At 44.8% G+C, this 27996-nt stretch overlaps 2 protein-coding genes across 8 annotated transcripts in view; one reads left to right on the top strand and one right to left on the bottom strand.

Moving 5' to 3' along the window:
- Nucleotides 1-76: 76 nt before the first annotated feature.
- On the bottom strand, nucleotides 77-20161 carry PRR15L (proline rich 15 like). Of its 4 annotated transcripts, XM_083147102.1 has the most exons (4): nucleotides 19605-19710; nucleotides 7397-7511; nucleotides 5652-5728; nucleotides 77-1087 (listed from the first exon to the last, which is right to left on the bottom strand). In XM_083147102.1, exon 4 carries the CDS (start codon nucleotides 1081-1083, stop codon nucleotides 793-795), a length of 291 nt encoding a protein of 96 aa, XP_083003228.1. In that variant the 5' UTR covers nucleotides 1084-1087; nucleotides 5652-5728; nucleotides 7397-7511; nucleotides 19605-19710; the 3' UTR covers nucleotides 77-792. The 4 variants fall into 4 exon arrangements, with proteins under 4 accessions (XP_083003228.1, XP_083003229.1, XP_083003230.1 ...); XM_083147103.1 differs by lacking the exons at nucleotides 7397-7511; nucleotides 19605-19710 and adding an exon at nucleotides 19805-20161; XM_083147104.1 differs by lacking the exons at nucleotides 5652-5728; nucleotides 7397-7511; nucleotides 19605-19710 and adding an exon at nucleotides 19805-20160.
- CDK5RAP3 (CDK5 regulatory subunit associated protein 3) overlaps nucleotides 19811-27996 on the top strand; it is a 23451-nt gene continuing 15265 nt past the window's right edge. Inside the window, exons 1-2 of one of the 4 annotated variants that reach the window (XM_083147099.1) lie at nucleotides 19811-19953; nucleotides 25395-25440. In XM_083147099.1, coding sequence (XP_083003225.1) covers nucleotides 19948-19953; nucleotides 25395-25440 — 52 coding nt within the window. In that variant the 5' untranslated portion in view covers nucleotides 19811-19947. Of the gene's footprint in view, nucleotides 20028-25391; nucleotides 25441-27996 lie in introns of all 4 variants that reach the window. The other 3 variants (XM_083147097.1, XM_083147100.1, XM_083147096.1) reach the window with 3 other exon arrangements.

The raw sequence follows: 27996 nt of genomic DNA, 5'->3' as shown, positions 1-27996 counted from the left end.
ACACAGCTTGCCCTTTTTTACACATATTGTGCAATTTATTAACAAATGGATTAAATCCTTTGACAAATTAACCAGCTCAAGTTAAAAACAAAACAAAATTATATATACATACATTGTATGTAGGAAACAGCATGTTGTAATGATTTACTAAAATTAAGGCTAAACACGGCAATGTTTATAAATCAATGCAGCATGTGTTTTAACTACAGTACATACATGTATAGAACATAGGCCCTGTTCTGTGTATATGGAATATGTTTGCATACAGCCCAAACTGGGTAAAGGCATACTTGTTGATGTTTGTATATAATGTGGATACAAACACATAGTGACTAATGCCAGCACTTGAATAAATATAATTACATACGGCTCACAGTAGGTAATTCCCAACTGGTGTATGTGGCACATGTTCTGATACATATACAAGTAAACAGATATGACTGAATGTCTCTTCCTGAGATGTCATTGGATGCATTGTCTTGTAGTGTCCACAGCACTTATGTACAAAGTTGCTCGCACATGCATTCCTGTGAAATGATAATAGGGCATGTCAACACCCATATGTTTGCATGAATGTGTCTGTAAACACAGGGACAGGCCACATGATTTTGTGCCCCTTAATAACAAAATCAGGGGCATCTCTTGAGCAAAACCATTTTACACACTGATCATTGCAAAACATAATGGTCCCACCGTTGTCAGTTGTCATGCACTGAAGATGCCACTGCCATATATCCGTGCAAGGAATATCCGTGCAAGGAAAATGATGAACAATCCAGGTGTACAACTACTTTATTGTCCAGATGGGGGTTCTGGACACAGTGCAGGCGTCTCATTCAGTGAAGGACGGACTTTCTTTCTTTCCTTAAATCGTCCAGAGTTGGACACTTTTACGTGTTTGCCTTTTGTATTCTTGTCTACAATTTTCTCTAGGCGTGCTGTGTAGTTGCTATCTTCTGGGTTCTCCTCTGCTCCCTTCTCAGTGCCCGCATGTTCCACGACTGATTCATAAACAACTTTTGGGGTGGACTTCTTTTTTCTGAGAAAGGTGAGCTTCCACCAACTATGTGAGGGCTCAGCCATGGTTCTGGAAAATAGGTGGAAAATAAAGTTTGAAATAGAAGATGACAGCAGTACCAAAAGTACACGCTGATGTGGTCTGAATATCAGAACATTACTAGATAAGATTAGTTGCATATAGCCCCCTTATGACCGATCTTGGAGATGATAAAAAAAAATCTGAAAACCTATGAAAGCTATTTAAACCGTGTAGACAATGGACTCAGTCCTGACGATTTAGACTGAGCCCGTGTGTATCAAAGGGATGCAGTTAGTATTCCAGCGGTCGAAATCCCGGCACTTTGTCCTCTATGAGTGTCCACAAAATAAATTACTGTGCCAAGCGTAGCGAAGCACCGGGCCCGCTGTGTGGTGAGCGCAGCAAGCTCGCAAGGGGGGGGGGGGGGGGGGGCGATCCACGTCCGCCGGGATTCCATACCAATCCCGTATCAAAATGTAGTTAAGCCACCAAAGAGACAGCTAACTACATCCTGCTAGCTGTAGCCACATACACAATCTAGCAAGAATATTCTTGCATGACTGCGTTAGTGACCCTGCTGGGCTGCACATCTCTTTCTCCTGCTGTGTACACACGTGGTGATTCAGGCAAACCTTGCCGATTTTGTCAAAATCACTTAGAATAATTGCCCCATGTGTACACCCCTTAAGGTTGAAACTCAAAATATAACAGCTACAGATGTATTTATTTTTTACAATGTCACATATGGGACATTTCATGGAATGGCCCAAATGCTGATCTGCCTGCTAAGCAGTAATGGAGCATACACAAAGGGAGATTTGAGCAAGAATTGTGTTCTGAGCAATTTAGTGTGGGAGATTTCCCACAGTCTAGATCCTCCAACAAAGAGATTTGCAGAAGAGATTTGTGGTGAGCCATTTAGTATGGCAGATTTTATTTAAATAATGGGTAGGTATTACAGGAGTGAGGGTGATGTAGATCACTCAGATCGCTTCTTAAAACATGGGCAATTTGCAGTTTCTTGCTAAGCGATTTGACTAGATCTGAATGCTCTAGACCGGCGATAGTGATTCACCAAATCCTTCGAAATTAAGCAGAAATCTCTTGACGTGTTGAAGGCCCCATAAAACCAATCTGGACAGCATGGTGCATGTCATTATTTTCCATGTATAAGCCCCATACACACTGGGTAACCCCGCAGACGCTAATATTGTCGGTGACAGGAACCCAGCTAGGTGGCATACACCCTTGCCAATGCCGGCTCTGAAGTGAGCAACAGCGGGGGGAGTGACGGCCATGCTACCGCATGGCCACTGTTAACAAGGACCTCCCTCTCCTGAACATGCTAGACGAGGGTTGGGGTTGTTAATGATATTGAAGGTACACACTAGAAGATAAAGTGAAAGATAGCTTTCAGAAAGACCTTTCTGAAAGCTATCTTTCACTTTATCTTCTAGTGTGTATGAGGGTTATGTTGGCAATATCCTTATCTAATTTAAATTTGATCTTTAATCTAGTAATTTGATCTGATGACTATTGACTGAGAATATTTAGTTCGGACAAACTTATGCCTGTTTGCTATTGTTTGCAGATGAATTTATGTATAAGCCAAAAGGCAGCAAAAACATACCTCCCAACTGTCACGATTCCGTCGGGACAGTCCCGATTTTCGGGTCCTGTCCCGACGTCCCACCCGCGGCAGGCATTGTCCCGCTGCGGGGGGTGGCAGTTGGGAGACCCCCCAATGTAGTAGAATAGACGCTGTGCGCATGCGCACAGCGTCTATTCTCGTATGAAAATGAGGTCGCGGCTAATTAGCATAAGCCGCGCCCTCATTTGCATACGCCACGCCCCCTTTTCGGGCGGTCGCGCGGCTTCGCCGCGCGAGTGTCCCTATTTCTTAACATGAAAAGTTGGGAGGTATGGCAAAAAGGTAAAATATGGTTTAAATTGGTCAACAAAATCACTACAGTCACTTGTTGATTGGAAAAGTCTTATAACCACTGCATAGTGTTAATTAACAATTCGAAAAATGTCGCAAACAATGAATCTGTCACCAAATTATTGCACAGCTATTTCAGGAAAAAATAGTGCCTTTATAACATGACAAGAGCAATAGAAAAAGTAAGATGATAGGTAACACAGAGGACCCATGCTGTTTGAGTTTCAGTAGGTGGGATAAAATGGAACCTGTACAAAATGGAACCTCTACATCCAGCACACAACCTGCTTTCCACTATATCTTTTTACCACAAGTGATAGCACAGATTTAGCAAAGTAACTTAATATGAATACCCGTTTCATGTTTCAGGGTATGAAATCAGATTTTCAAACTTAAATTATGATCTGGTAAACACATGTTAAATGCATTTCAGACATGATTGTATATTTGGATGAATACAGTGTTGAGATGCTTTTCTGAGTCTGAAAATCTCTTTATGTTCTGTGATTATAATGATTTTCTGCCTCTGTGCTTTATTCTTATCTAAATGATGTCAGGATGATTAGCTGTTTGGGAACAACAAATCATTGACATCCCTTATTATGCTGGACACACGTCAGACCAACTTTCCTCCAAACATCCAACTAGTTGCTTGGATGGAATAAAATATGGTACTGGATGGGAGCAAATGTAATATTTACTTAAGAAATTTGCTCCCGAAATCTGGAAAAGGACAAAAACTGTCACTCAGACACGGTACTGTAGTTGAACCTGTTTGATTTAAACAATTAGATTGAATGTTTTGTCCATTTTCCTGAGTTTGTGAGCACATTTCTGATTGTCCTTTGCTCCCATCCAGTACCATATTTTTATTCCATCCAAGCAGCTAGTTGGATGGTTGGAGGAAAGTTGGTCTGTGGCCAGCATTAGTCCCAAGGTTCTCAAAGTCAGTCCTTAAATAATTAGTTCCAACTGTGGACCTTTTAAAATGTGTCAATGATTAATGAATGCACCTGTGCACCTGCCGGGTGACCTGGAAAACATGAACTGAATAGACAGTGCAGCAATGACTATATAGTGCAGATTGAATGTAGATAGTATGAATTGTATGTAAATAGCACACGAGTTAGCAATCGAAACTGAAGATGCCCATACACAGTACAATATTCCCATGCGTTTTGAACTAGATAGCATAGCATGTGATAAGATCGCATGCGATGCGATCGGGACCTAGTTCAAAAATCATGGGCTGCACAGACTTTATGTGTTATGTGATGGGATGCCCGCGGGAGTGCGCATCACTTTGCACAGCACCCTCACACCGTGTATGTGCACCTTGAGTCGAATAGCAAAGAAATCTCACCATGTATACACACCATTAGTCTGTATGGTTGATTTACATGATCCCGAGGTGTTGACTTGTACTGTCGTCCCTGCTGTGCGGCTAACTGGATGATAGTGCACTCGACCTGGTGTATGTTAAAGTTCTTTTTTTTTTATTAAATTGTGTGTAGTGTGTACTGGCAATCAGATTCAAGGGAAACCGCCTCTCTCTACAGTGTGTACCTGGCTTCATAACAATGACGAACATTGAATCAAAAATATTAAAGGATAACTCTTGACTATTCCTGATCCTTTTACAAGAAAATAATTGTGGTTTGCTGGACACCTGCTGCAGTTGGCCAGGGCTGATGGCCTGGAGAAATTAAAACCCTGAGATGAGAGATAAATTTACAGAATAAATTATATGGCTAAATGTGGTCAAGAGAGTAAAAATATATCAAATGAGATAGCATTGTTATGAAGAGGAGAGGGATAAATAAAATATGAGAACAGTATTCTGCAGACAGAAACCGGGCACGGCTGAAGATGAGATCGCACAAAAGGGAAGGTGGATGAAGATCAGAGGAGGTTTGTGAACCAAGATATACAGAGAATGTCCTCAAGCTTACCTGTTCCTCAGACAATGTCTTCTTGTCAAAGCACCAGGCGACCTGTCTGTGTGTAACAGGTGCTTCTCCGATCTTCACTGTTATAGAGTTTTTCTCTAAGATATAGAAGATATCTCTTCTATAGAGTGAGATATTGTTCTAGCACCCTCATGAATTAAGAAATTGCAGAGAAAGGTGTTTCCCTTTTCAAGGTACAAGTGGTTCTGAAAGATCTGTCTGCTTTCCAGTAAGAGCTTCTTGTCTAGAACAGTGGTGCCTAATGCTGTCAGACGCGTTAGTCTCACTAGCCTTGGTACAGGTGTCCCTGTTTCTCTCTCTCTCACTCTCTCTCTGAAGGTTAAACCTGACCCTCCCAGCTCAACAAACAGGAGAGAACAGGAACTGAAACATGAATATTTATAGGTAGGACACACCTGTCACATTGTAACAGAGTTCAGCAGGTGAGTGTGACACAAGTACTGTATATGACAATAGAAATCAGGACTGTGTATATCTGCACACCCTAGCCATCTACTGTAGGTAAAGGTGAAAGTATGCTGTTTAATACTTAGATAGGGTATGCAGAATAGGTTTCATTAACCCCATGCAACAAAACATTCTTATCCATCTTATGTAAATAAGCAGGTAGTGTCCTAAATCATAAAACTGATTAGAAAATATATCTTTTGTACTGACAATTTAACAGAAACGGTAAGACTTTTTACTTCTATATTAGTACCTGCTTGTAACTTTTCTTTGGTCACATTAGCTTTCTGTCTCCTATGGAAAATGCTTGGACCGGTTTTCTTCTTTCAACTATCAAAATAAAATGTATTATACTCGTACCTTATCCTCAGGTACTAAACCGTACTTACTTTTCCTCTCCTGACCCTATATGGTACTTGGTAGCTTTCATACAGTGTCCATAGTTATTTTTTCCATATTCATATTCCCCCTTCTCCATGTCATCTCTTAGCATCTACTGCCCTCTACTCCTAGGAGTGGGAGGCTCAAAATGCCTCTTTGCACCATTCCTCACGTTACCTAGTTATTATGTAAAATAGGAATACATATGTGAGCCCAGCGGACTGGATTCCAGCAGTCAGAAGACCAACAGCAGCACCCCGACCATCAGAATCCTGACAGGGGTGGGTAAGTCTACTAAGCCACTCTCCCTAACTTTCTCTACCAGATGCCCAACCCTACCTCCCCATTATTTGAACAGGGGCAAAGGAGGAATCAGTCACACAGGAGAGAATATTTCTAATGATTACTGATGTGGCCCTCCATATTGCATTTTTTTGTTGATATGCTATTATCGTGGTGGGGGTGTGCTACCACTGGACACTGGATAATGCAATTGAAAAGACAAGAAGAATGTCTCTTGTGGTGCACAAAGAAGAATAATTAAAATATAACCTTTATTGTATCCAATATTACAAAAAATTACGAAATAAAACCACATAAAGACACACAAATGTACACACAAACATGTGAATAAAAAGGATATGAATCCTCACTCAGTGGGGCCCCAAAATTGTGGTACAGTATGTTCTTCCTAAAATATGCTTTTATCTAATTAGCGGTGTGTAGTACCTGGAAACCTCTAATATCAATGTGCTCTCTTTGCATATGACAATACTAATTATATATATATATTTTATATTATGAAGATGGAGGAGCAGCTAGGGTTCCACAACATAAGCAGGCTAAATAAATTATACAGTGCTCAATGCTGTATGTGAAATCAGGGTTGAACCGTCCGTGCTACCATGAGCTACGGTAGGGTGTCGGCGTGTGTCCCACCCGTGGCTTACTACGGTGTGAACAGCGGTTCAATCACCGTGCATCCTCCAGGGATGTGGGTACTGACACAGACACAACGGGTGAAGGCGGAAGGCGGGGTGTGCATATACAGAACCGCTAGCCACTGGGTGCCTGTAGTTGTAGAGTGTGCGGTGGGGACGTCACTAGCCGCGACTCAGTGCAAGCGGACTCCGTATGTCAGAGAGCCGCCAATTCAACGCTAAGGTCTTGACGAAGCTCAAATGCGAAGCGTACGCTGACCAAACACACACTCAGTGTGTGCCCCTTATTCCCCTTCCCCGTGAATGTATTTTGATTGTGTATTCGTGTGATGCGGGTACTGACGTGTTGTGCCTGTGTCAGTACCCGCATCCATGGAGGATGCACGGTGATTGAACTGCTGTTCACACTGTGGTAAGCCACGGGTGGGACACACGCTGACACCAGCACCCGACCGTAGCTCACAGTAGCACGGACGGTTCAACCCTGATTTCACATACAGCATTGAGCACTGTATAATTTATTTAGCCTGCTTATGTTCTGGAACCCCAGCTGCTCCTCCATCTTCATAATATAAAACTACCTCCCCATTACCCTGCAGCCTAACCCTTCCAATTAGTGCCTAACCTCCCCCCATGGTCAAAATGGTCCAATGCTATCAGTCCTTTGCATTCTAACCATCAGGATGATGGGATTCCGGCGCCTATGTTGTGGCCACTGGGTGGGATTTCAGCATCAGTCAGGTAGAATCCTGATCACCAGCATGGTGACTGCATCCTGTAGAGTTTTCATTCTGCAAATTGTGAAGAATGTAGGGTTCATTGATTGAGGTAGAGGGTTATTTTACACAGGATCTTAAAAACAAAAAACACGCGTCATTAGGATTTCATGTAACATGTTACTAAGTTTCTGTACCTCCATTCTATAGCAGTCCCCCCCCCCCTCACTAATCAAACACACTACGGTAGTACAGTCAGTATATTTGACCGTGAGGTTAGACTCCAAATTTGAAGAGCTTATTGAAGTATACAATGAATATAAGAAAGGACTAAAAACACATCCTTGGGGAACACCTATGTTTAAACAAGTTCAGATGAGAATGTAGAACCCATCCTAACTGACTGCGGACAAACAGGCCCACGGACTCCGTAAGTTCACTGAAGTATTGGGTATATAGTATACATCATACCTCCTTAATAATGCCATTCATGGCACATTAAAATGCAACTCACGTGTTCTATTGCATTCAAATTTGTCAAAACAATAGGCCAACTCATGCTGCTGAACTCCGAAGACTGGTCCTCAAGTCATAATTTGGTGGCTATGGTTCTGTGTAGTGATGCACTATCATGCTGAAAGCAAGGCAGTAGAGAGCTTGTCAAGGTGTGCTGTTCAAGCTCTTTTGGAGAAGCACAAAGAACTTGAAAATGTTGTGGACCATAGATGCAGTTGTCGAACAAGAAACTTAGTGCATAGAATGAAAGACACATCATGCTTTCTGCCCTTCAGTATTGGAAGATGTCCAGCAGTGCCATCTGCTCAGAACTGGCAGAAACCAGTGGGATCCAGGTGCACCCATCCACTATTCTGAGAAGTCTGGCCAGAAGTGGAAAAAAGGCCAAGCGACTCAACTATGCTTGAAAACATATGCAGACAAATGATAGCAGATGCTCTAGATTGAGGAGTCTAAATCTGAAATATTTGTCTGTAACAGAAGGCTGTTTGTTTGTGGAATGGCTAGGGAGGCAACAGTGAAGCCGGGTACAGGTTCATTGCAGGTTTTAGACTGATTGCAGAAAACGGATGAGGAAATTTGGCCAGGAATAATGGTGTCCGCAATGCTGAGACATACAGGCAGGTACTTATCCATTATACAATACCACCAGGAAAGCATCTGATATGCTCCAAATACAGCAGGAGTACAGACCCAAACATAGGGCCTTGTAATTCAAAATTACCTTCAGCATAAAGAAGAATAAAGAGTATTGGAAGTGATGATAGGGCTCCCATAGAGCCCTGATCTCAACATTGAGTCTGTCTGGAATTACATGAAGAGACAGAAGGATATGAGCAAGTCCTACATCCACAAAAGATATGAGGCTAGTTCTTCAAGATGTTTGGAACAACCTCCCGGCCAAATTCCTTCAAAAACTGTTTGCAAGTGTACCTAGAATTCAGGGGCGGATTGGCCTGGCGGGAAACCGGGGCGTTTCCCGGTGGGCCGGTCCAAATCTGGCCGCTTTCCCCCCCTGGCTGGGCCGCGGACCGCGCTAACACAGCGGTTAGCGGCCGCGGCCTCTGACTCAGTGACCGACTCCTGCCTGCCCAAACTAAATATGGCCGTGGCCGGCTGCGGCTTTGACCGATTTAAAGATGGCCGCGGCCTTGTCACCTCAGCGGCCGCCCCATCACTCCTCTGCCAGGCCGCTGTCACTTCTGCAGCGCCGCCAACATTAATCAAGAGTTTCTGCTCATGCGCAGTTGGCGCACAGCAGCGGGGCTTCGACAGCGGCTCTATTAGCTTCTGTGCTGAAGGGGTTCCGACAGGTGCAGGCATGACATCTTCTAAGGGCTCAAGCTATCTCCGAGGCCCGCCGTTTCCTCTGCACGAGACATGCACAAGCAATATGGAATGGTGTGATGCCCCCATTGAAGGTAATATATGGTAATATGCATTGCACCCTGTGAACTGGCAGAGAGAGCTCTCCCAGCTGCTCTGCCTTCAAACAGATTAAAACCTGTCTCTTGTACACATGATGATGTCATGATTTTCCTCAGCTTATCCATTTCTGATGAGTATATTTTTCTTCTGGCCATTATAATGTATGTCACTTATGCCACTTATCCTGTCACCCCACACTTGCTACCCCCACCTTCCCGCTCACCGCTCATCACCCCCACCCATCACTCCACACCTATTTCCCCCACCTACTGCTCACAGCCCGTTGCACCACACCCATTGTCTCCACTAATCCTGTCACCCCCACGTCTGTTACCCCACCTTCCTTCTCACCACCCCCACCCATAATCTTGATTCCACACCCGTTACCCCCACCTTCCTGCTCACAGCCCTTTGCATCACACCCATTGTCTCTACTAATGATGTCATCTCCACGCCTGTTACCCCCATCCATTATCCCCACAGCCCATCACCCCACAGCCCATCAACCAGCACCCATCACAATTCCCCCATCATCAGGTCAGCCCACACCTGCTACTCCCACCTTCCAGACCATTGTTCCCAGTCTGGTTAGCACATTTGCGTTATGGGCGCACCATCCACATCCACCCCAATTGGCCACCTATTTCTCCATGTTCTCCGATGATGCTGCTGTGCGCTCTGCAGCATCCAGCACCCGGAGGTCCCAATCTCTGGGTGGGAGCAGCAGCCTCTGCGCAATCACAAGGCAGCATTAGCAAGAAAGATCTTCTCCCCCAGGGACTGCGAGGAGGACTACAACAGCAACAGACTTGGACTTCTAGGAGTATGACTCCCACAGCAATCGACCGCTGTATGAGAACACTGGGAGAAGAAGGACAATCACCTGGATACTACCAGAGACCCCAGCTTTCACACCCCACACACCTCTAAGGTAAGGATACCCGAATGTTACTGTCTGACACCAAGTGTGACACTCGAATGTTAATGCCTGACATCCGTTGTTACTACTGTACATAAAACCTGAAACTACTGCTGCTGTAAGATGTGCTGCTGGGTTATGAGTCCTGGGATAGGGGTGCGGGTCGGCGGCAAAACAAGCGGAGATTCAAGTGTGCACCAGGTAAAAACTTTCCTGGGGCATCAAATTGCTTAGGAACGGCTTTGTAATAGATATACATACTGATATAGTGCTCAGACTTGCACTTGAACTGTTTTTCTTCTTTGTTTTTTTTTTTGCTGTCTAAATCACCCCCTATCCCTATTCCACCCAGGGTTGTCTTTCCAGCCCTCCCTTTCCCACCCAACGGCTGTGTCTACCACCTTTAATTGGTGATAGTGACACTCAGATGGAAACAGACCCAGAGGCAGATATGCATAACTGCCTCTGGGTCTGTCTTTCTGAGTGCCGCCATGACCAAATACATATGAATGCTCTGCTTGTTGAAGCCACAGCTACAGAGGGCACCAGGTTGTATGCTTATTTACGCATTCAGTATGATTTGCCGGCAGCCAGGATCCTGGTAGTCACACTCCTGACAGAGGGAATCCGACTGCCGGTGGGAGCACAATGAGGCCTCTTGCTGCGCTTGCCATGCTGTGGGCATGGTGGCTCGCTTAGCTCGCCACAAGATTCTGTTCCCCCTCTATGGCAGTTTGGATCCTGATTACCGAGATCCCGACTGTCAGCGTAGTATCTACAACCTTTATTTACTATATGAATGACCCGATGGAGAGTGCTGCAGCCTCTATAAAAAAATAAAAATAATTAAATGAGGCAGGAAAGTGCCGCTGTCAGTGAGACAAGTGCCGCTGTCAGTGAGGCAGGGATGTGCTGGTGTCAGTGAGGCAGGGATCTGCCGTGTCAGTGAGGCAGGGATGTGCCGGTGTCAGAGAGGCGGTGATGCGCTGCTATTAGTGAGGCAGGGATGTGCCGGTGTCAGAGGTGGTGATGCGCTGCTATTAGTGAGGCAGGGATGTGCCGCTGTCTGTGAGGCAGAGCTGTGCCAACAATGTCTCTGTGAGTGATACTATATTTTATACTGTAGTTGGATTTGTGAACAGACGGTGCTGTAAAAGTTGGAAGTAGTGCATGTGTACAGTTATGCTGGAAAGTGCTTTTGCTTAGTGAAATATGATCTATGTTAGTGAGTTATTATTATTATTATTATTATTATTATTATTACATACCCTTTGAATGGCTATTGTGCCTATATATAAATATAGTATACAGTACATGACATGTACAGTATGCTGTAGCATGTGTGGTGTGATCGTCACCATAATGTCACACTAGCTAAGAAATCATTGGCAGCAGGAATCTTTAATTTATATATTTTTTTTTTCCGTTTGGTAATTGCTATTTCTATTTATTGCACCTTTAAATGTTTTTATAATGGGTGAGATCAGCACATAGTAGGGAGTGACATTATGTAGATATGCATGACCCTTTTGTAGTTATTTTATATAGCAAGCACCATTTGGTATAGTATAGAGCAGTGGTTCTCAACCTCGGTCCTCAGGACCCCCCCAAAAGTGCACATTTTTCAGGTCTTCACACAGAATCACAGGTGAAATAATTAGCTCCACCTGTGATCTTTTAAAATGTGTCAATGAATAATGAGTGCACCTGTGCTCCTGTCGGGTGACCTGGAAAACATGCACTGTTGGGGGTTCCTGAGGGCCGAGGTTGAGAACGACTGGTATAGAGCATTATGGGCCCAATCTGCGTCTGACCAGTGTTGATGTTGGATGCAAGGGAGAAATGTTTTGCACCTCAGTTGCCCATCCTGACAATGTTTGTGCGTGCATCTGAATCTGAACTGAAATGCAGATTCATTACTAGGCGGTTAAAGTGGTCATTACTAGGTGGTTAAAGTGGGGTGGCTAATCAGACACAGATTTTATGTAATATGGGTGTGTTTTGTATAGAGACGCTGATTTGCTCACATTGAAGGCCATACTCAGACTGATGATCTGCATCTAACATAGGTAGACACTGACAATGTCTCACTACTTGCACATGCGGATGCACAGATGTACTCCAGAGAAGGGTTGCGAAGCAACATTAGTATAAAGTTGCAGGCACATCTGCAGCGAAAGACACAAGGCAATGCTGCAACTGCGTCCAATTCAGTATTAGGGCCAGATTCTCTAAGTTTCAAAAGTGATAAAATGGAGAGTGATAAAGAGCCAGCCAATCAGCTCCTACCTGCCATGTCACAGACTGTGTTTGAAAAATGTCAGACAGGAGCTGATTGGCTGGTTGTTTATCACTCTCCATTTTATCACTTTTGAAGCTTAGAGAATCTGGCCCAGTGGCTCTAAGAGGATGGATTGTGCACCACTCTGCAGACCCCACCCCCTCAGACCACGCCCCTTTAAGGGCTGCTACAAGAAATTTCCCGGGCTGGTTTTCAAACCCAATCCGCCCCTGCTAGAATTATTGATGGTGTTTTGAAGGCAAAGGGTGGGCACGCCATATATTGATTTAATTTATATTTCTCTGCTGTTTATTTAAGTTGCATTTTGTTAATTGATACATATAAACTATTAACACTTGCATTTTCCCCATACCTGCCTAAAACTTTTGCACAGTACTGTACATTGAAAAAGATAAATCTACATGTATTGCACCCAAAAGTCCGATCTAAATACAATTAACAAAAAAAAGCCAGATACACACAATACTACTAAAGAGCCAGACAAATAAAATAAAATAAATCTACATACAAGGCACTGATCCAGAGATCTGGCTTGGAGGCACATGGAGACCTACATACTGGCGATTGGCGGAGGAAACATATAAAAGTAGTGACTGAAGGGGCAGAAAGACATATACACTTGTGCCTCAGGGGTGGGTCAAGGAGACATACACAATGGTGATGGAGGGGGGGGGATACAGGGGGAGAGAATAGAAACACACAATAGTGACTGGGGGAGAGGGGCCATGGAAACATATACCCCGCTGACTGAAGTGGGGGCTTAGAAACTTTGAAGACTGGTGCGGGGACACAGCCTGAGGGGGGGGGGGGGGGTTATGCATAATGCCCTGTACACCCTAGACGAACTGCAGGACTGCTGATAGCTCTCTGGGACCTCCACCTACACCAAACCCTTTGCCTGAAAGCAGCTAAATCAGCTTGCTTCAGATGTACCAAGCTTCCAAAAGTGATAAAATGGAGAGTGATAAACAGCCAGCCAATCAGCTCCTCACTGCCATGTTAAAGGCTGGGTTTGAAAAATGACAGGTAGGAGCTGATTGACTGTTTATCACTCTCCACTTTATCACTTTTTGAAACTAGATACATCTGGCCCAAGATGTCATCTTCCCTCACCCCCTATGCCTGCCCCCCAGGCACCGGTACTTTGAAAGGACCAATGGCCCAGCCAGAGCCGGCTCTAGCCTAAATGACGCCCAAGGCAAGATTTTGGCTGGTGCCCCCCTAGCACCGCCACTAGTTCCACCTCTGACCCTGCTCCCCTTTCCCACTACCATCAACCCTCATAATAGCAGTCATCATTTTGGTGCTCCTACCCACAATATTTTAAACAGAAACAGTGCACGCATTCGGTGCGCAGCCCAAACAGGGATGTGTCCTTGCTGGGAAGAGACATGGCCACACAATAGTACCCCCAATTCAAATTATGCCACACAGTAGTGCAACTTTATTCACATTATATCATGCAATGGTGTCCCACCCACATTATACCCTTAGAAAAAAATCCTGAGAATATATTTTATTTTAAACACCTCCATGACCACACTGCAACCCAGCACAAAGCAATGTGTGCTGGGCAGAGGAGAGAGCTACAGCTGCTGCTGTCACTTAAGGGGAGGGGGCCCCCACTGGGCCCTTTCATCAGACTTTGGCCTTGGTATACCACACAGTAATGCCCCACCTTACACATGACACACATTATTAATGTCCTTATAAACATAATGCCCCTTACATATTATGCCAACCTTTATTAATGCCCTTTATACAAATAATGCCTGTTACACATATGTCGCACATTATTAATGCATTTATACATGACACACATAATGCCCTTTACACATATGCAGAACACTATAGCACAACCAACCCACCCGCAGACAGCACTCGCACAGCCACTAACACTGTGACCTCTGCCTCTGCTTGGATACAGATGTTTCCTCACACATCTTGCCTCAATAGGCCATGCAGCTCCTGGCCAGTTCTGCTAACGTTGGGTGCCTTTTTTGACCATGACACACAAGGAGCTTCCGATGATTAAAATGATATGTGGCATGTGTGCGACTCTGGCTGTACCTGCAAACGGAATGCTATGTTACAGTGATTTCCATGAATATGCAGATACATCCTCACACACACACACACACACACACACACACACACACACACACACACACACACACACACACACACACACAATATAGGCATGCTGCATATCATTTTAATCAGCAGAAGCGGCTGGTGCCCCTGTGCATTCCAAGCGCCCTAGGCATTTGCCTAGTTTGCCTATGCCTAGGGCCGGCTCTGGGCCCAGCTGACAGGAGTTTCCGGATGCTGTTCCTGATAATGTCATCAAAATACCTTCAGAAATGGTGCTAAAAATATAGCCCTGCTCACAGGTATATAGATATGTCATCAGCTCAAGCAGAGACCAAATTAAATTCTCCCCATTCCATTATAATTTTATAAAATATATGTAACACAAAAAAAAAGGCTTAACAAGAGGTGGCTGAATGGTGGATATGTCCACTCCAAACATCTGCGTCGGTGTCTTTTTTTTTTTAATCAAGTCAATTTTAGTACGTTTTTGTCATTTCCTTTTGTCAAAACAAGACATTACAATAAAACAAAATTAAAGTGGTGCATTTTCTGGACATTGTTATAAATGTAATGTTCATGTTCAGCATTACAAATATCATTCAGAAACACTGTAAGAAATTTTCAGTGGTAGGCAGCGCGTGAGGGCAGGGAGGCGCCCAGTCAGGGCACCAACATCCAATAAATAATCTAGGATCAGTCATCTTGAATATAAAATCGAGAATCCTGCTAGAAGCCCCAAACTAACAAATTTTCTTTCACAGCAACGCTTAGTATGCATAAAGCGTTCATGGGACAGTGTGACATTTACCAGTGGCGTAACTATAAATTGAGCGCCCCCCACCGGAGATTGCGGCAGCGCCCCCCCCCCCCCGGTAAAATAAAGCCGCTGCTTACCACCGCCTCCCGGTCTGTGGCCGGGACCCGCAGATGTCTTGTCTGCGGTCCCGGCTCTCCTCCTGGCTGATGAAAATGACCCTCACACAAAGCCTGCCCCTAACAGCTGCCGCCTCCTCTAGCATCCTCAAAAAGTGTCTGTTGTAAGGGGCGGACATTTATGTGGGCTATTTTTCATTAATAGGAGCCCGCCAGGAGGAGAGCCGGGACAGCAGACACAGAGGCGTAACTACGGATTTTGAGCCCCCCCGCCGCAAATTTTTGGGGCGCCCCCACTCCCCCTCCCCTCGCCGCCCCCCGCTGCTGTCTCTGCCGGTACCTGCCTGCCGTGCCCAGTGCCATCATGGTCCCGTCTCTCCCAGCGCTGGCTAGTGGCTCCTGCTGCTATAATGAAAAGTCTCTTGGAAAATGGCAGAGACAGCAGCGGGTAACTATAGCCCCGCAGACCCCCCGGCGCACAAACTTTCTCTGCGCCTCCCCGCCACCGCGGGGGCTGCGGAGCTATAGTTACGCCACTGGGCAGACAAGTAGATCTGTGGGTCCTGGCAGCGACGAGCAGAGGGGTAAGGTTGGTCCCAGGCCCTGCAGACCCCGGCGCCCACACTTACTTAGTGCCTCCTCGCAACTGCGGGGTCTGCAGGGCTATTGTTTTGGCAATACAGAAACGTGACAGAGTGAGGAGGTTATTAAAATATAATCTAAGTTGGGAAAGGAAGGAGCAAAGACACAGATAGGAGGGGTCATGAGAGGAACCCGAATACCTGTGTCTCTGATACTTGTCAAAACCGCTTTCCAAAAAGTCAGAAATGACAGGGAAGGGGGGCACTTGCCCAGGTGCCCCCCGAATCCGCCCATGATGGCAGTCACAGAGGGGAGCAGCTGCCCGGAAATCACGACCATATCACTATGTGAAAAACCCCATGGGTACCAGAGAAACAAGAGAAGTAACTCGCGGATGGAAAGCATACTAGCTGGACATCCACTAGCCCCAGTTCAGCAATAAGGCAGACAAATGGCATGGCCCCTCCCTGCCCACCCACTAAGGCGGGTTGCCATCTATCCATAGAGTCATCCATAACAGCATTAAAATCCCCAACACATATAACCGGTACTAAGGGGAAGTCTTGCATAAACACACAAGCCTTAGAAATTACAGTAGGTTGGTAAGGGGGAGGATTATAAATGGTAAGCAACACAAAAGGGGAATTATGAAAGGAACTTGCCAAAAATACATAACAGCCTAATGGATCTGATAAGGAGAAACAGCTGATGACTCCGTGCCTTGGGGAATTGTGGACCGGACTTTTGGGAGTATGTATAGGTTTAACTTGTACTTAGCGGATAGGTAACTCCATGTCTGGAAATAGGCTTTCCCCGGATAGGGGTATAAATATAGGGATACATGCTATGCCTCCTTATGCCTTGAAAAAGAAGCCTGTATAAGCCTTCACGGTGACGTTACCGCCCCTTGAGGACACGCTAATTGTCTACCCTAAAAAAGTAGACCACCTTAAAGGGTACGAGTCCAGTCAAATTTAAAACTCGAAAAGGTGTTTTATTAGTGTGTCAAAGTGTACTACACTATTGTGTTCTCTCTTTATTTTCTCTCTCTCTTGGGTAAAATTGAGATAATCAGGAAAAGAGAACTTGGTCTGCGCCCAGGAATTGACAGTATTTTTTTAGCCTAATGGATCTGTTTGAACCTTTTGACAGACAAAACTCACATTTTTATTTAACAGCACGGAGACCCCTAGAGTTGGAATGAAAGGTGGAATGAAAGGCCCAGCCCACCCAGGGTTTTTTAAGGGCAAGAAAGCACTCTCCCACAGAATGGGTCTCTAAAAGACTCTAAGGGCTTTAATTTATTTAAATACTAAGGAGCATTTAATTCTACCACAGGGTTGCCTACTTGATCCTCTCCTTCAGGGAGAAAATGCTCTGTTTCTGGACTTCCCTGGTAATGTATGATTGCCAGCACCTGTAAGGAGCTAGGTAATTGATAAGAATGGCGTATCACCACAGATGATGACAATCATACAGTACATTACCAGGGAAGTCCAGGAACAGAGCATTTTCTCCCTGAAGGAGAGGGTCAGGTTGGCAACCCTGTTCTATCATTAAGGCCCCTAACATTCACCATACATATTGATGCGCGCTGTGTAGTGTGAATCAAATATAAAAGTAGACATGCCAGGCAAGACTACATAGTATAAATCGAATGTCAAAAAGTGAAAATTGAAAAGCAGTAGAGAAATCAAATAGTACAAATCGAATAGGCCAAATCTAAATAAAAAAACAGGTCTCACTGTGTACACATGGGCCCTCATTCTGAATGACACGAAAAGCTGCAAAATTTGCATGTCCTTTAAACACTGCCTGCATGAACGCCTGCCCGCTGCACGCACCGCAAATGTACCAGCAAACATACAGTCGCAGATTGTGTGCGGGTAACACCACGCCCCCACCCGCAGTGCTGTGTACAAGCAGCCAGCAAATAATCAATTTGCCACAGCTGCACGTGCATACCCTCCAACATGACCCATTGCATTTGGTACACAATGCTCTGTTCCTGGACTTCCCTCTTAATGTATGATTGCCCTCACCTGCAAATTTGCAACGATGAATAGGGTCCAGAATTACCTCAATTATCATAGAAAAAACATAAAAACACATTTTTAATGTGCAGTCCATAGGTAAAAACCTCCACTGATTGTCACAATATATTACCCATTTCAACATGTAATGGACTTATTTTCATTCTTTTGGTACAACTTAAATTAAACCTACATCAGTTAAATACTTAATCCTGCAAACTGACCATAATTAAACCTTTTAAAGTTTCCCTACCTATTTTGTGGTTCCTTGCCCCCGACCGCCTGTAATAGCTGTGACCCCTGCGGCCCCAGCCGTCTACTTGTGTGGCTGGCTGTGCTGCTAGGGTCTTCTGTTTCAAGTCCTGCCTGACCTATCTGCTCCTTCTCCTTGGTCTTTTGTGCAGCCGCAACAACCAGCATTGCTGCGGAGAGGGTTTTTTTTCTTCCTGAACTGGTGCAACAAGCATGTAATACCGCCCCTCCCCCCTCTTCCCCCAGCAATGAGCATGTAAATGCCCCCCCCCCCCCCCCCCCCCACCATGGCAATGAGAATGTAATTCCCCATGGCAACAAGAATAAGACCCCTGGCAAGAAGCATGCAATCCCTGTCAACGAGCAATATACCTCTGATAATGAGCATGTAGGTATGTGGCAGTTATGTGATATAATATGTAATAGGCATTATTGTGTGTAGTATTAGGTTTAATGGGCATTATGGTGTGTGACATTATGTGTAATTGGAATTACGGTGTGTGGCATTATGTGTAATTGTCATTATGCTGTGTGGCTTTTTTTGTAATGGGTATTATGGAGTTTGCTAAAATGTATAATGGGCATTACGGTGTGTGGTCTAATATGTAATACCACGCCTCCTTTCCATTAGGCCATGCCCCTTTTTTTGCTGCGCAGCTTTGCCACGCAAAGGTCCACCCTTCTTCATTGTCTGGATCTGGGACCACCCATTACCATATTTCCAGATTCGCCTATGGTCCCTAGTAATGGACACATCTCGGGTAATGTTCCTGTTTTTCAGTAATGACTAGAATATATTAAATTCATACAGGTTTCTCTGCTTATTTGCTGCACAGTACAAACTATCCTTATCCCATCCTGCATACGGGCTCGCCTCTGACACGCGGCGGTAGGGCAGCTGCAGAAAATAAATATTAAAATAATTTGCATTGTAACATATAAAGCAGGGATGGGGAACCTTTCGCCCTTCAGCTGTAGGTAAACTACATATCCCAGTATGCCTTGCTACAGTTTGGCTATTTGACCATACTAAAACTGTTGCAGAGCATGCTGGAAAGTGTAGTTCAACAACAGCTTGAGAGCCAAATGTTTTCTATCCCTGGAAGGGACTCCCAAAGGGTAACACTGCGTTCTAGGCAATTCATAATAAATTCACTGTATAGGTCTACCCGGTGCTGCTGCCAGTGCAGCGCCGTAATAGAGGAGCAGCAGGTCACACGTCACCGGGCATTGAATGCATAGGAAATGATACACTGTCACTGACTGGTCTCTGACGCCCCTATTGCCACTGCCAGGTAACACACGCACACAATTCACATGGTTAACTTTCGTCACAGAGCGCGCTACGCTCCTGTCATTGGCGACTTACATTTTGTGGGTGGGGTTAGAGCTGAGGGTTTCCTCCGTGATTGTGATTGGTGGCGGATGATGTGTCCGGGACACGTGTCCTAAGTGTTACCGGAGTCTCCGTGATGCAGCAGCAGGTGTGACCGGGAGCCAGGAGGTGGCGCCATGACTGTGAGCTTTGACACTGATATTGCGGCGCTTGTCTGCGCCACTGACCATTATATATTCGGGGATCTCAGCTAGGGGTAGGCAGCCTATGGCTCTCCAGCTGTTTGGAAAGTGCTCCGCGTCTGTGCATGCTGACACTTTGTCCAGACTCCATAACTTCAAACATGACCCTCTCCAGGAGGGACACAATGCTCTGTTTCTGGACATCCCGCTGAATGAATAACTGCCATCTCCTGTGTTACACCTTTCTTGTCAATTAGCCTGTTCGGCACAGGTGATGGCATTCATACATTCAGAGGAAAGACCAGAAACAGAGCATTCTGTCCCTCCTGGAGAGGGTCCTGTTGGGAGGTATGCTTTTAGGGGTATTCAATGCTGTGGGTGAGTGGTGACAGCGAGCAGAGCTTCCTGCTCGCTGTCACCACTCACCCTGACAGTATTCAACGCAGCCCCCTCATACGCCAATTTCCCCTCGCTCCGTTTTTTGATCGAGGGGAAATTGGCGTATGTTGCTCCAGAAGCAGCGAGACTCACGGCTAAATACAGCGAGTTTCCTGCATTAGCCGTGGGTCTCGCTGTTATGGGGAATTCTCACCGTCCTGTGACGGCGAGGATTTCCCTGGAACGTTGAATAGAGCGAGCGCCCGGCGAGGGGGTTAAACAGCGAGGATCGCTGGTTTTCTGCAATTCTCGCTGTTTAACCCCATCGCTGGCCGCTTGCCGCGGCATTGAATACACCCCTTTGTCCGGCCATAACACCTGGGGCAGCCCATTTTGTCTACCTTTAATTACTTCCCAACATGACCCTCTCCAGGAGGACGGGGTGCATGTATGATTGTCATCACCTGTGTTGAAACACCTTTCTTATCCCTTAACCTGTTCAAAGCAGGTGATGGCAACCATAAATTAAGGGGAAGTCCAGAAACAGAGCATTGTGTCCCTCCTGGAGAGGGGAAGACTCATGTTGGTAGGTATTTTTTGGCCTAGGTTGTATCATCTGTTTCTTGGTTGTGGGGAAATCGTTACACTGCTTGTAACTATATGGTCATGATAGGGTGATGTGGGAGCAGAATTACAATTGTTGAGGATTCAGGCTAGAGTCTGTACATCATAATGCTACACAATTGTCACATGCACCACAGACGTGGTAATCATGTTTACACTAATACGGTAATACCCCTTTCACACTAGCCACCCGGCAATTATCCAGTGTTTTTGAGTGCTGGGTCAATTTCCCGGGTGAAGCCTGGCCCCAATTCACACCAGAAGCAAATTCCCAGGTTAAAGCTTTTCAACCTGGGAATTTGCTGAAAAACCTGGGATTTTCTTTGGCGTGATTGGGTCAACACGGGTCTTAAATCCCTGCACTCTGACCCTGGTCATCGATGTGTGCTGAGCGATCTGTCAAGGCCTGTGTTCTCCTTTGAGAGCAATGGTCCTGAATGGCAATCTGACTAGATTTATCCTGCATGCAGGATCTTAATCTCCCAGCGATATCGATGCACATTGTTATCACTATGACCCCTACACATGGAGCGATGGGTCATTTTCTAAGATATCTAGTCCACCCTGTGTGTAGGCACGATTTGGGGCTGGGCAAGGGATCTGGTAATGAGTTACCAGAAAAGAGGCACAGGTTTTGAGGTGCTTCGTCAAGCTGTGGTGCACTTGGAAGGGTTTGTCACACCCGTACAGAAGCATTCAAAAAGGAAAGGTTTTTGTGCTCCGCGCTAACTTAAATGAATGTTTTTGATACTGATAAAGGAATTGTAAAAAATAGATATTTATTATGCAAGTATTACCCTTAAGTTAATTGTAATCATAATTACATTCGAATAAAATTAAAAAATGAAGAGAAATTAATGAAAAAGTTAATATTGTTAAAAACAACATTTGCCTAGGTGGGAGTATTGATGTATAGAGTCTATCTGGTACCGTATTTTGTTCTTCTGATCAGGTCCAGGTCTGTTCCTATATTGCCTCTTCACAATGGTCCATACCTTGGATTTGTATTCCAGTATACCGTATATACTCGAGTATAAGTCGACCCGAATATAAGCCGAGGCACCTAATTTTACCACAAAAAACTGGGAAAACTTATTGACTCGAGTATAAGCCTAGGGTGGGAAATGCCGCAGCTACTGGTAAATTTATTTGACACATCAGTAGGTTAAATGTTTCTGAATATTTATTTCACAGAAACACAGTAAACAAGCCAGCTCTTTCAGTGGAAAAGAGGGTCAACCAAAACAATTGGAGATTTATTAAGCTTGGTGTAGTGATAATGTGGCTGGTACTTTATCACCGACCAATCAGCTCCTAACGCTCATATTTCAAACCCAGCCTGTAACTTGGCAGTTAGTAGCTGATTGGCTGGTGAAAAATTACCAGCCACCTTTTCAGTTCACTGGGCTTTAGAAATCTGCCCCTGTGGACAGTCTGCTATATTTTATTTTCTTGGACACAAATCTTTATTTAAAATAAACTTACAGTACTTTTTTAAATATACCCGTGCACTTCAGTTAAGGAAGGTGGCTGGCTGCACTGGCACACTTCACGGAGTCACGAGCAACAAATCTCAGACTCCGCAAAGGCCCATGGGAAGAGCTGCTCTCTCTGGGCATGCTCAGCAGCACTCCTTAAGGACCGGCAGCCATCTTTGACAGTGGCAGCCAGCCTCCTCGCATCCACTGTAAGTACAGGCTGGACGCTGCACAGAATAAATATGATAGTGTGGTACTGTATTGCGCGGTCAGCTCAGTCATATGCAGAGCCTCTGCAGCGTGAGGGAGCGCTGGAGCGGGTACCTTCAGAGGGACAGGCGGCAGGACGCTGAACATAATAAATATGCTGGTGTAACGCTGGAGCGGGTACATGCAGAGGGACAGGCGGCTGGACGCTGCGCAGAATACATATGCTGGAGTGACGATGCGGCCGACCGCTGGCAGAGCTCACATACTGTAGCTACGGCAAACCGGATTACAAGCACAGTGTGCAGACTGGCCGCGCAGCGCGTGGCGCGTATATGCAGTCTGCACACTGTGCTTGTAATCCAGAATGCCGTAGCTACAGTATGTGAGCTCTGCCAGCGGTCGGCTGCATCGTCACTCCAGCATATGTATTCTGCGCAGCGTCCAGCCGCCTGTCCCTCTGCATGTACCCGCTCCAGCGTTACACCAGCATATTTATTATGTGCAGTGTCCTGCCGCCTGTCCCTCTGAAGGTACCCGCTCCCTCGCTGCAGAGGCTCAGCATATGTCTGAGCTGACCGCGCAATACCACAGCCTGTTTTCTGCCTTAACCCACCACTGTCTGTGACCCTCAGCCGGCCCATAGGCATTCCAGATGCCCCAGGCAAATGCCTGCCCAGACCCACACTCGAGTATAAGCCGAGTAGGGCTTTTTCAGCCAAAAAACAGGGCTGAAAAACTCGGCTTATACTCGAGTATATACGGTAGATATAAATTGATAAGTGGGGGGATTCCCTTTTGGGGGAAAGGGAGGTCCCAGATGTTGAAGAAGCAGGAGTTCCCTTAAGGGATGGCACTCCCAAGGTAGTCTGGGAACTCTACTCAACTGGTAACTCCAAGTTTTTGGTGGCTCCTGGTAAGGATTGGAGCAAGCAAACTGGCAAAGGTTTGAGGTGAGGCTGGTTCGGTCTCAGGAGCGCTGTTGAGTTGAGTGGGGTAAGATGGACACAAGCAATGTACTCCCACTGTTCCACCTACGCGTTTCCCCGGTTTACCGGCTTTATCAAGGTGTGGAGTGACTTGGTAGGTAGTTAATGTAGTTTAATGTTAACCTTTGCCAGTTTTCTTGCTCCAATCCTTACCAGGAGCCACCAAAAACCTGGACTTACCAGTGGAGTAGAGTTCCCGGGCTACCTTAGGAGTGCCATCGCTTAAGTGAACTCCTCCTTCTTCAACATCTGGACCTCCCTTTCCCCCAAAAGGGAATCCCCCCCCACTTTTCAATTTATATCTATACTGGAATACAAACCCAAGGTATGGACCATTGTGAAGATGCAATATAGGAACGGACCTGGATCTGATCAGAAGAACAAAATACGGTACCGGATGGACTCTATACATCAATACTCCCACCTAGGCAAATCTTGTTTTTAACAATATCAACTTTTTCATTCATTTCTCTTCATTTTTTAAATTTATTCGACTGTAATTATGATTACAATAATTTTAAGGGTAATACTTGCATAATAAATATCTATTTTTTACAATTCCTTTATCAATATCAAAAACATTCATTTAAGTTAGCGCGGAGCACAAAAACCTTTCCTTTTTGCACGATTACCGGCTGGTTGTTTTTCGCTCTCAATTATATCACTATTCAAGGGCATCACCCTCAGAATGGCCATTGCAACTTTGTTGCCAAAACTGGAAAATCTGTTTTGGAGATGCTCACGTTTCCGAGAATTAAGCTAGAGCTACATTGCAGGTTTTCCTGAAAACCTATCAGAGCCAAGGAGGAAAATCTGTGATGTGTGGTGTGCCAGACAAATGATCTGCACATGAGAGGTTGCAGCCTTCTTGCTTAGACAAAGGGGACATTTACTAAGATGGGAGTTCTAGTTCACATGGGATGTTGCTATGGTCAACCAATCAGAATCTGCTTCTTATTTTTTTAGCACCTTCTAAAAGATAGTAGATAGTATCTGATTGGTTGCCCAAAGCAACATCCCATCTGAAATAGAACTCCCATCTTAGTAAATTTCCCCCAAGTATCCGGGGGCATCGGAAGTAATAGTCCTCATATACAGTAGTAGCAGCAATTCCACCATCATTAAACATGCCAGATGAGGACATAGTAGGTAATGGTCATGCGTATGTACGGATTCGGCATGAAAAGCCGGCGTTCAAAATCCCGAACGCCGAAATCCCGACAAGGGGGGGACGTGGATCGCCCCCCCCTTGCGGGCTCGCTGCGCTCGTCACGCAGCGGGCCCGGTGCCTCGCTACGCTCATCACACACTAATTTATTCTCCCTCCGAGGGTGTCGTGGACACCCACGGGGGGAGAAAGTGTCGGGATTTCGGCGTTCGTGATTTTGAATGCAGGGATCCCGACCGCCGGGATTTAAACTGCATCCCGCATGTACAGTTGTCAGAGGAACTCGTGCATGTGCAAAGCTGCTGTCCTATATACACTCTTTCTGGGTGTCCACCTGAATTTAGGTAATTGGCATTGGAAGGAGGTGTGTAGTTATTATCTACCATTTCCAATCCAGCATGAAATGTGTAAACTATAGAGGGTTGCTATCCATCATCTTCCAGTGTCCATGACGATTTTCTGACAATATTACACTCAACACTTAAATATGACCATAAACCCATTACAACAACAAACTGATTTACTCAAAGTATCTTATGGGTCAAAGTTATAGAAATGCAGTTCCATAATGCTTCACTCTGTTTTACTCTATTGCAGGACATACAGAATGTTCCCATCGACATCCAGACCAGCAAACTGCTGGGTTAGTAGAAACAATAACACATGCAAAATAACATGTTTTTTTTTCTAGGTCTGGGCAAGCTGTAATCCATGCAGGTTTGCCCATCCTCATGGAATACTGGTGGAACCAAAATAGGTGCTGCCTCAGGGGAGACAATACTGAAGGATGCTAGAGGAGGTAGTAGCCATTTTGGGAGGGACATTTACTACACTCTAATGGAGGCAGACACTAACGGCAGTACCCAGAAGTGCTGGGAGTCCAGTCTCAGGACCGCTGACCATCGGGAGTCTCGGAGGAGTCAGTCAGATGCTGCAGCTAGAGTGGCTGCTGTGGCAATATGAAACACCTGACAAGGATCAGATAGTATGATCTAATAATATATACATTGCTGGGGATCATTTACCACACGTCGGGATCCCAACTGTTAAAATACCGACACACGGGATCCCGACGGCCACCGGCTATTCTCCCTCGTAGGGGCCCGCGACCCCCATAGAGGGAGAATAGAATAGGTAGCGAGCCACTGTGCCCGTAAGGGGTTTTGTTGCGCTTGCCACGATGTCTGAGTCTGGCCAGTCAGGATCCCGACGTCAGGCTAATGACTGTCGGAACCCTGTAGCACACCCGCTGTGGGGGACCATAATATGGTGTCAAGGGCATTACTGTGTGGGGCTTAATATGGTGTAAAGCTGGGTACACACTAGGGTTACCACCTCATTCCTTTAATTCCGGACACATATTAATTACACAGGTTCTGCGGCTGGCTGACTTCAAGACTCCATTTCATCTGTTTTTTTTTTAAACTGCCACAGAATCTGTGTAATTAATATGTTTCCGGAATTAAAGGGATGAGGTGGTCACCCTAGTACACACTATAAGATAATTCCTAATGATATGCACAATAACATTAAAATTATATTATCTTGCATATCATCTAGTGTGTAACCACCACATTGTTAACGATAAGAGGTAAACGTTATCGACACCCCCCCCTCCCCCCATTTGTACATGCATACATGCAGTAAATATTTGCCTATGGGGGAAATTTATTAAGATGGGTGTGCTATTTCAGAAGGGATGTTGCTATGGGCAACCAATCAGAATCGACTTCTTATTTATTTAGCCCCTTTTAGAAGATCATAAATAAATAAGTCGATTCGGATTGGTTGCCCGTGACCACATTCCATTTGAAATAAATTTCCCCTATGTCATTTATGAACGGGTGCATATCAATGTGTATGAACGATAAAGATAAAAATAAATTTTTCATGAAACAAGACGGTGACTGGTAAAGCAAAGCATCTTTATTCTGTGTCAAATCGTGTATGCACTATATATCATTCATTCTGGAGCTCTGGGGAGTTGAAGGGAAATTGTCAACTATATTGTTGACTGAGAATATGGAATAGTGGGTACCCAGCTTAAGGGACACTGTTGTCTTTTTCCTGCAAGGCCAGGCAAATCTTTTATTTTAACAATGTCTATGGAAGGTGGAGGGGAGAGCCAAATTGGCTATAAACATCCCTGCATAACAACATACACCTATATAAATATGGCAAATAGAATTCTAAATGAAAAACTTGTGTAGTTTCACGGCGCCCGATATATCGATGCGATTTTTGACCTGTTCATAACCCCACTATCCACTACACATGGAGTTGATTTTATATAGTGAGTGCAACGAGCCACCGAGCCCGAAGCGGATTACTGCGCTCGCCACACTATATAAAATCAACTCAATGCGTAGTGGATAGTGGGGTTATGAACAGGTCAAAAATCGCTTTGGATCGCATCCGATCTATCGGGCGCCGTGAAACGACACAAGTACCTGAAAATGCATGATGGCTCTGCCCTACCTTTTTATACGATGCTCTAATAATACATTTGTCACAGACTGCTTACCGAAATCAGTCATGGAACTATTCTCTTATCTTTTGTATTTGTAAAGATTTTGGATGTATTGACTTTGTTTCTAGAGTTGCTTTATTGTTGTGCGTCACTCGCTTTATTTTTTATTTTTCTCCTTATACTGACTCTTTGGAGTTTATTTTCAAAGATGAGAGTTCTATTGAAGATGTGATGTTGCGCATAGCAACCGATCACAATTTTTTGATTTATTTAGCACTTTCTAGAAGATAATATATAGAATCTGTTTGCCCATAGCAACATCCCATCTTCAATAGAACTTCCATCTTTGTAAATAAACCCATTTGAATATATTGTGTTATTGCTGTGTTACATTGTAATGTTTCTTTTTTTTTGTTTTTGTATGATGCTATGGACCTTTTTAAATAATAAAAATAATAGTATTAGGATTTTCATGCTCTAGTTTGACATGAGCTTAAAATGGCTACTCTGTGATGTAGTGGCATACAGCTTCTTACATCTGTTTGTGGATCCCCTCTTTGCATCATACCATTGCACTTGGCACGTATAGCCTTTCTTTTATAAACAATATAAAATAAAAATTTTGGATGTCTCCAAGTAGCCACATTCTACAGATATAAACAGACAACATGATGGCATTGTTTTCTACAATGGAAATTAATTATTGCCCCATAGCCTAATGGAATGGGA

This window comes from Crinia signifera, chromosome 6 (genome assembly GCF_055691185.1).
Source record: "Crinia signifera chromosome 6, ASM5569118v1, whole genome shotgun sequence".
NCBI lineage: Eukaryota > Metazoa > Chordata > Amphibia > Anura > Myobatrachidae > Crinia > Crinia signifera.
The sequence above is the reverse complement of the archived record's forward strand: the minus strand, read 5'-3'. Positions and strand labels throughout refer to the sequence as shown.

Bases quoted from the DNA above. Each gene is read 5' to 3' on its own strand.
- PRR15L (XM_083147103.1), bottom strand. From the start codon at position 1,083: ATGGCTGAGCCCTCACATAGTTGGTGGAAGCTCACCTTTCTCAGAAAA.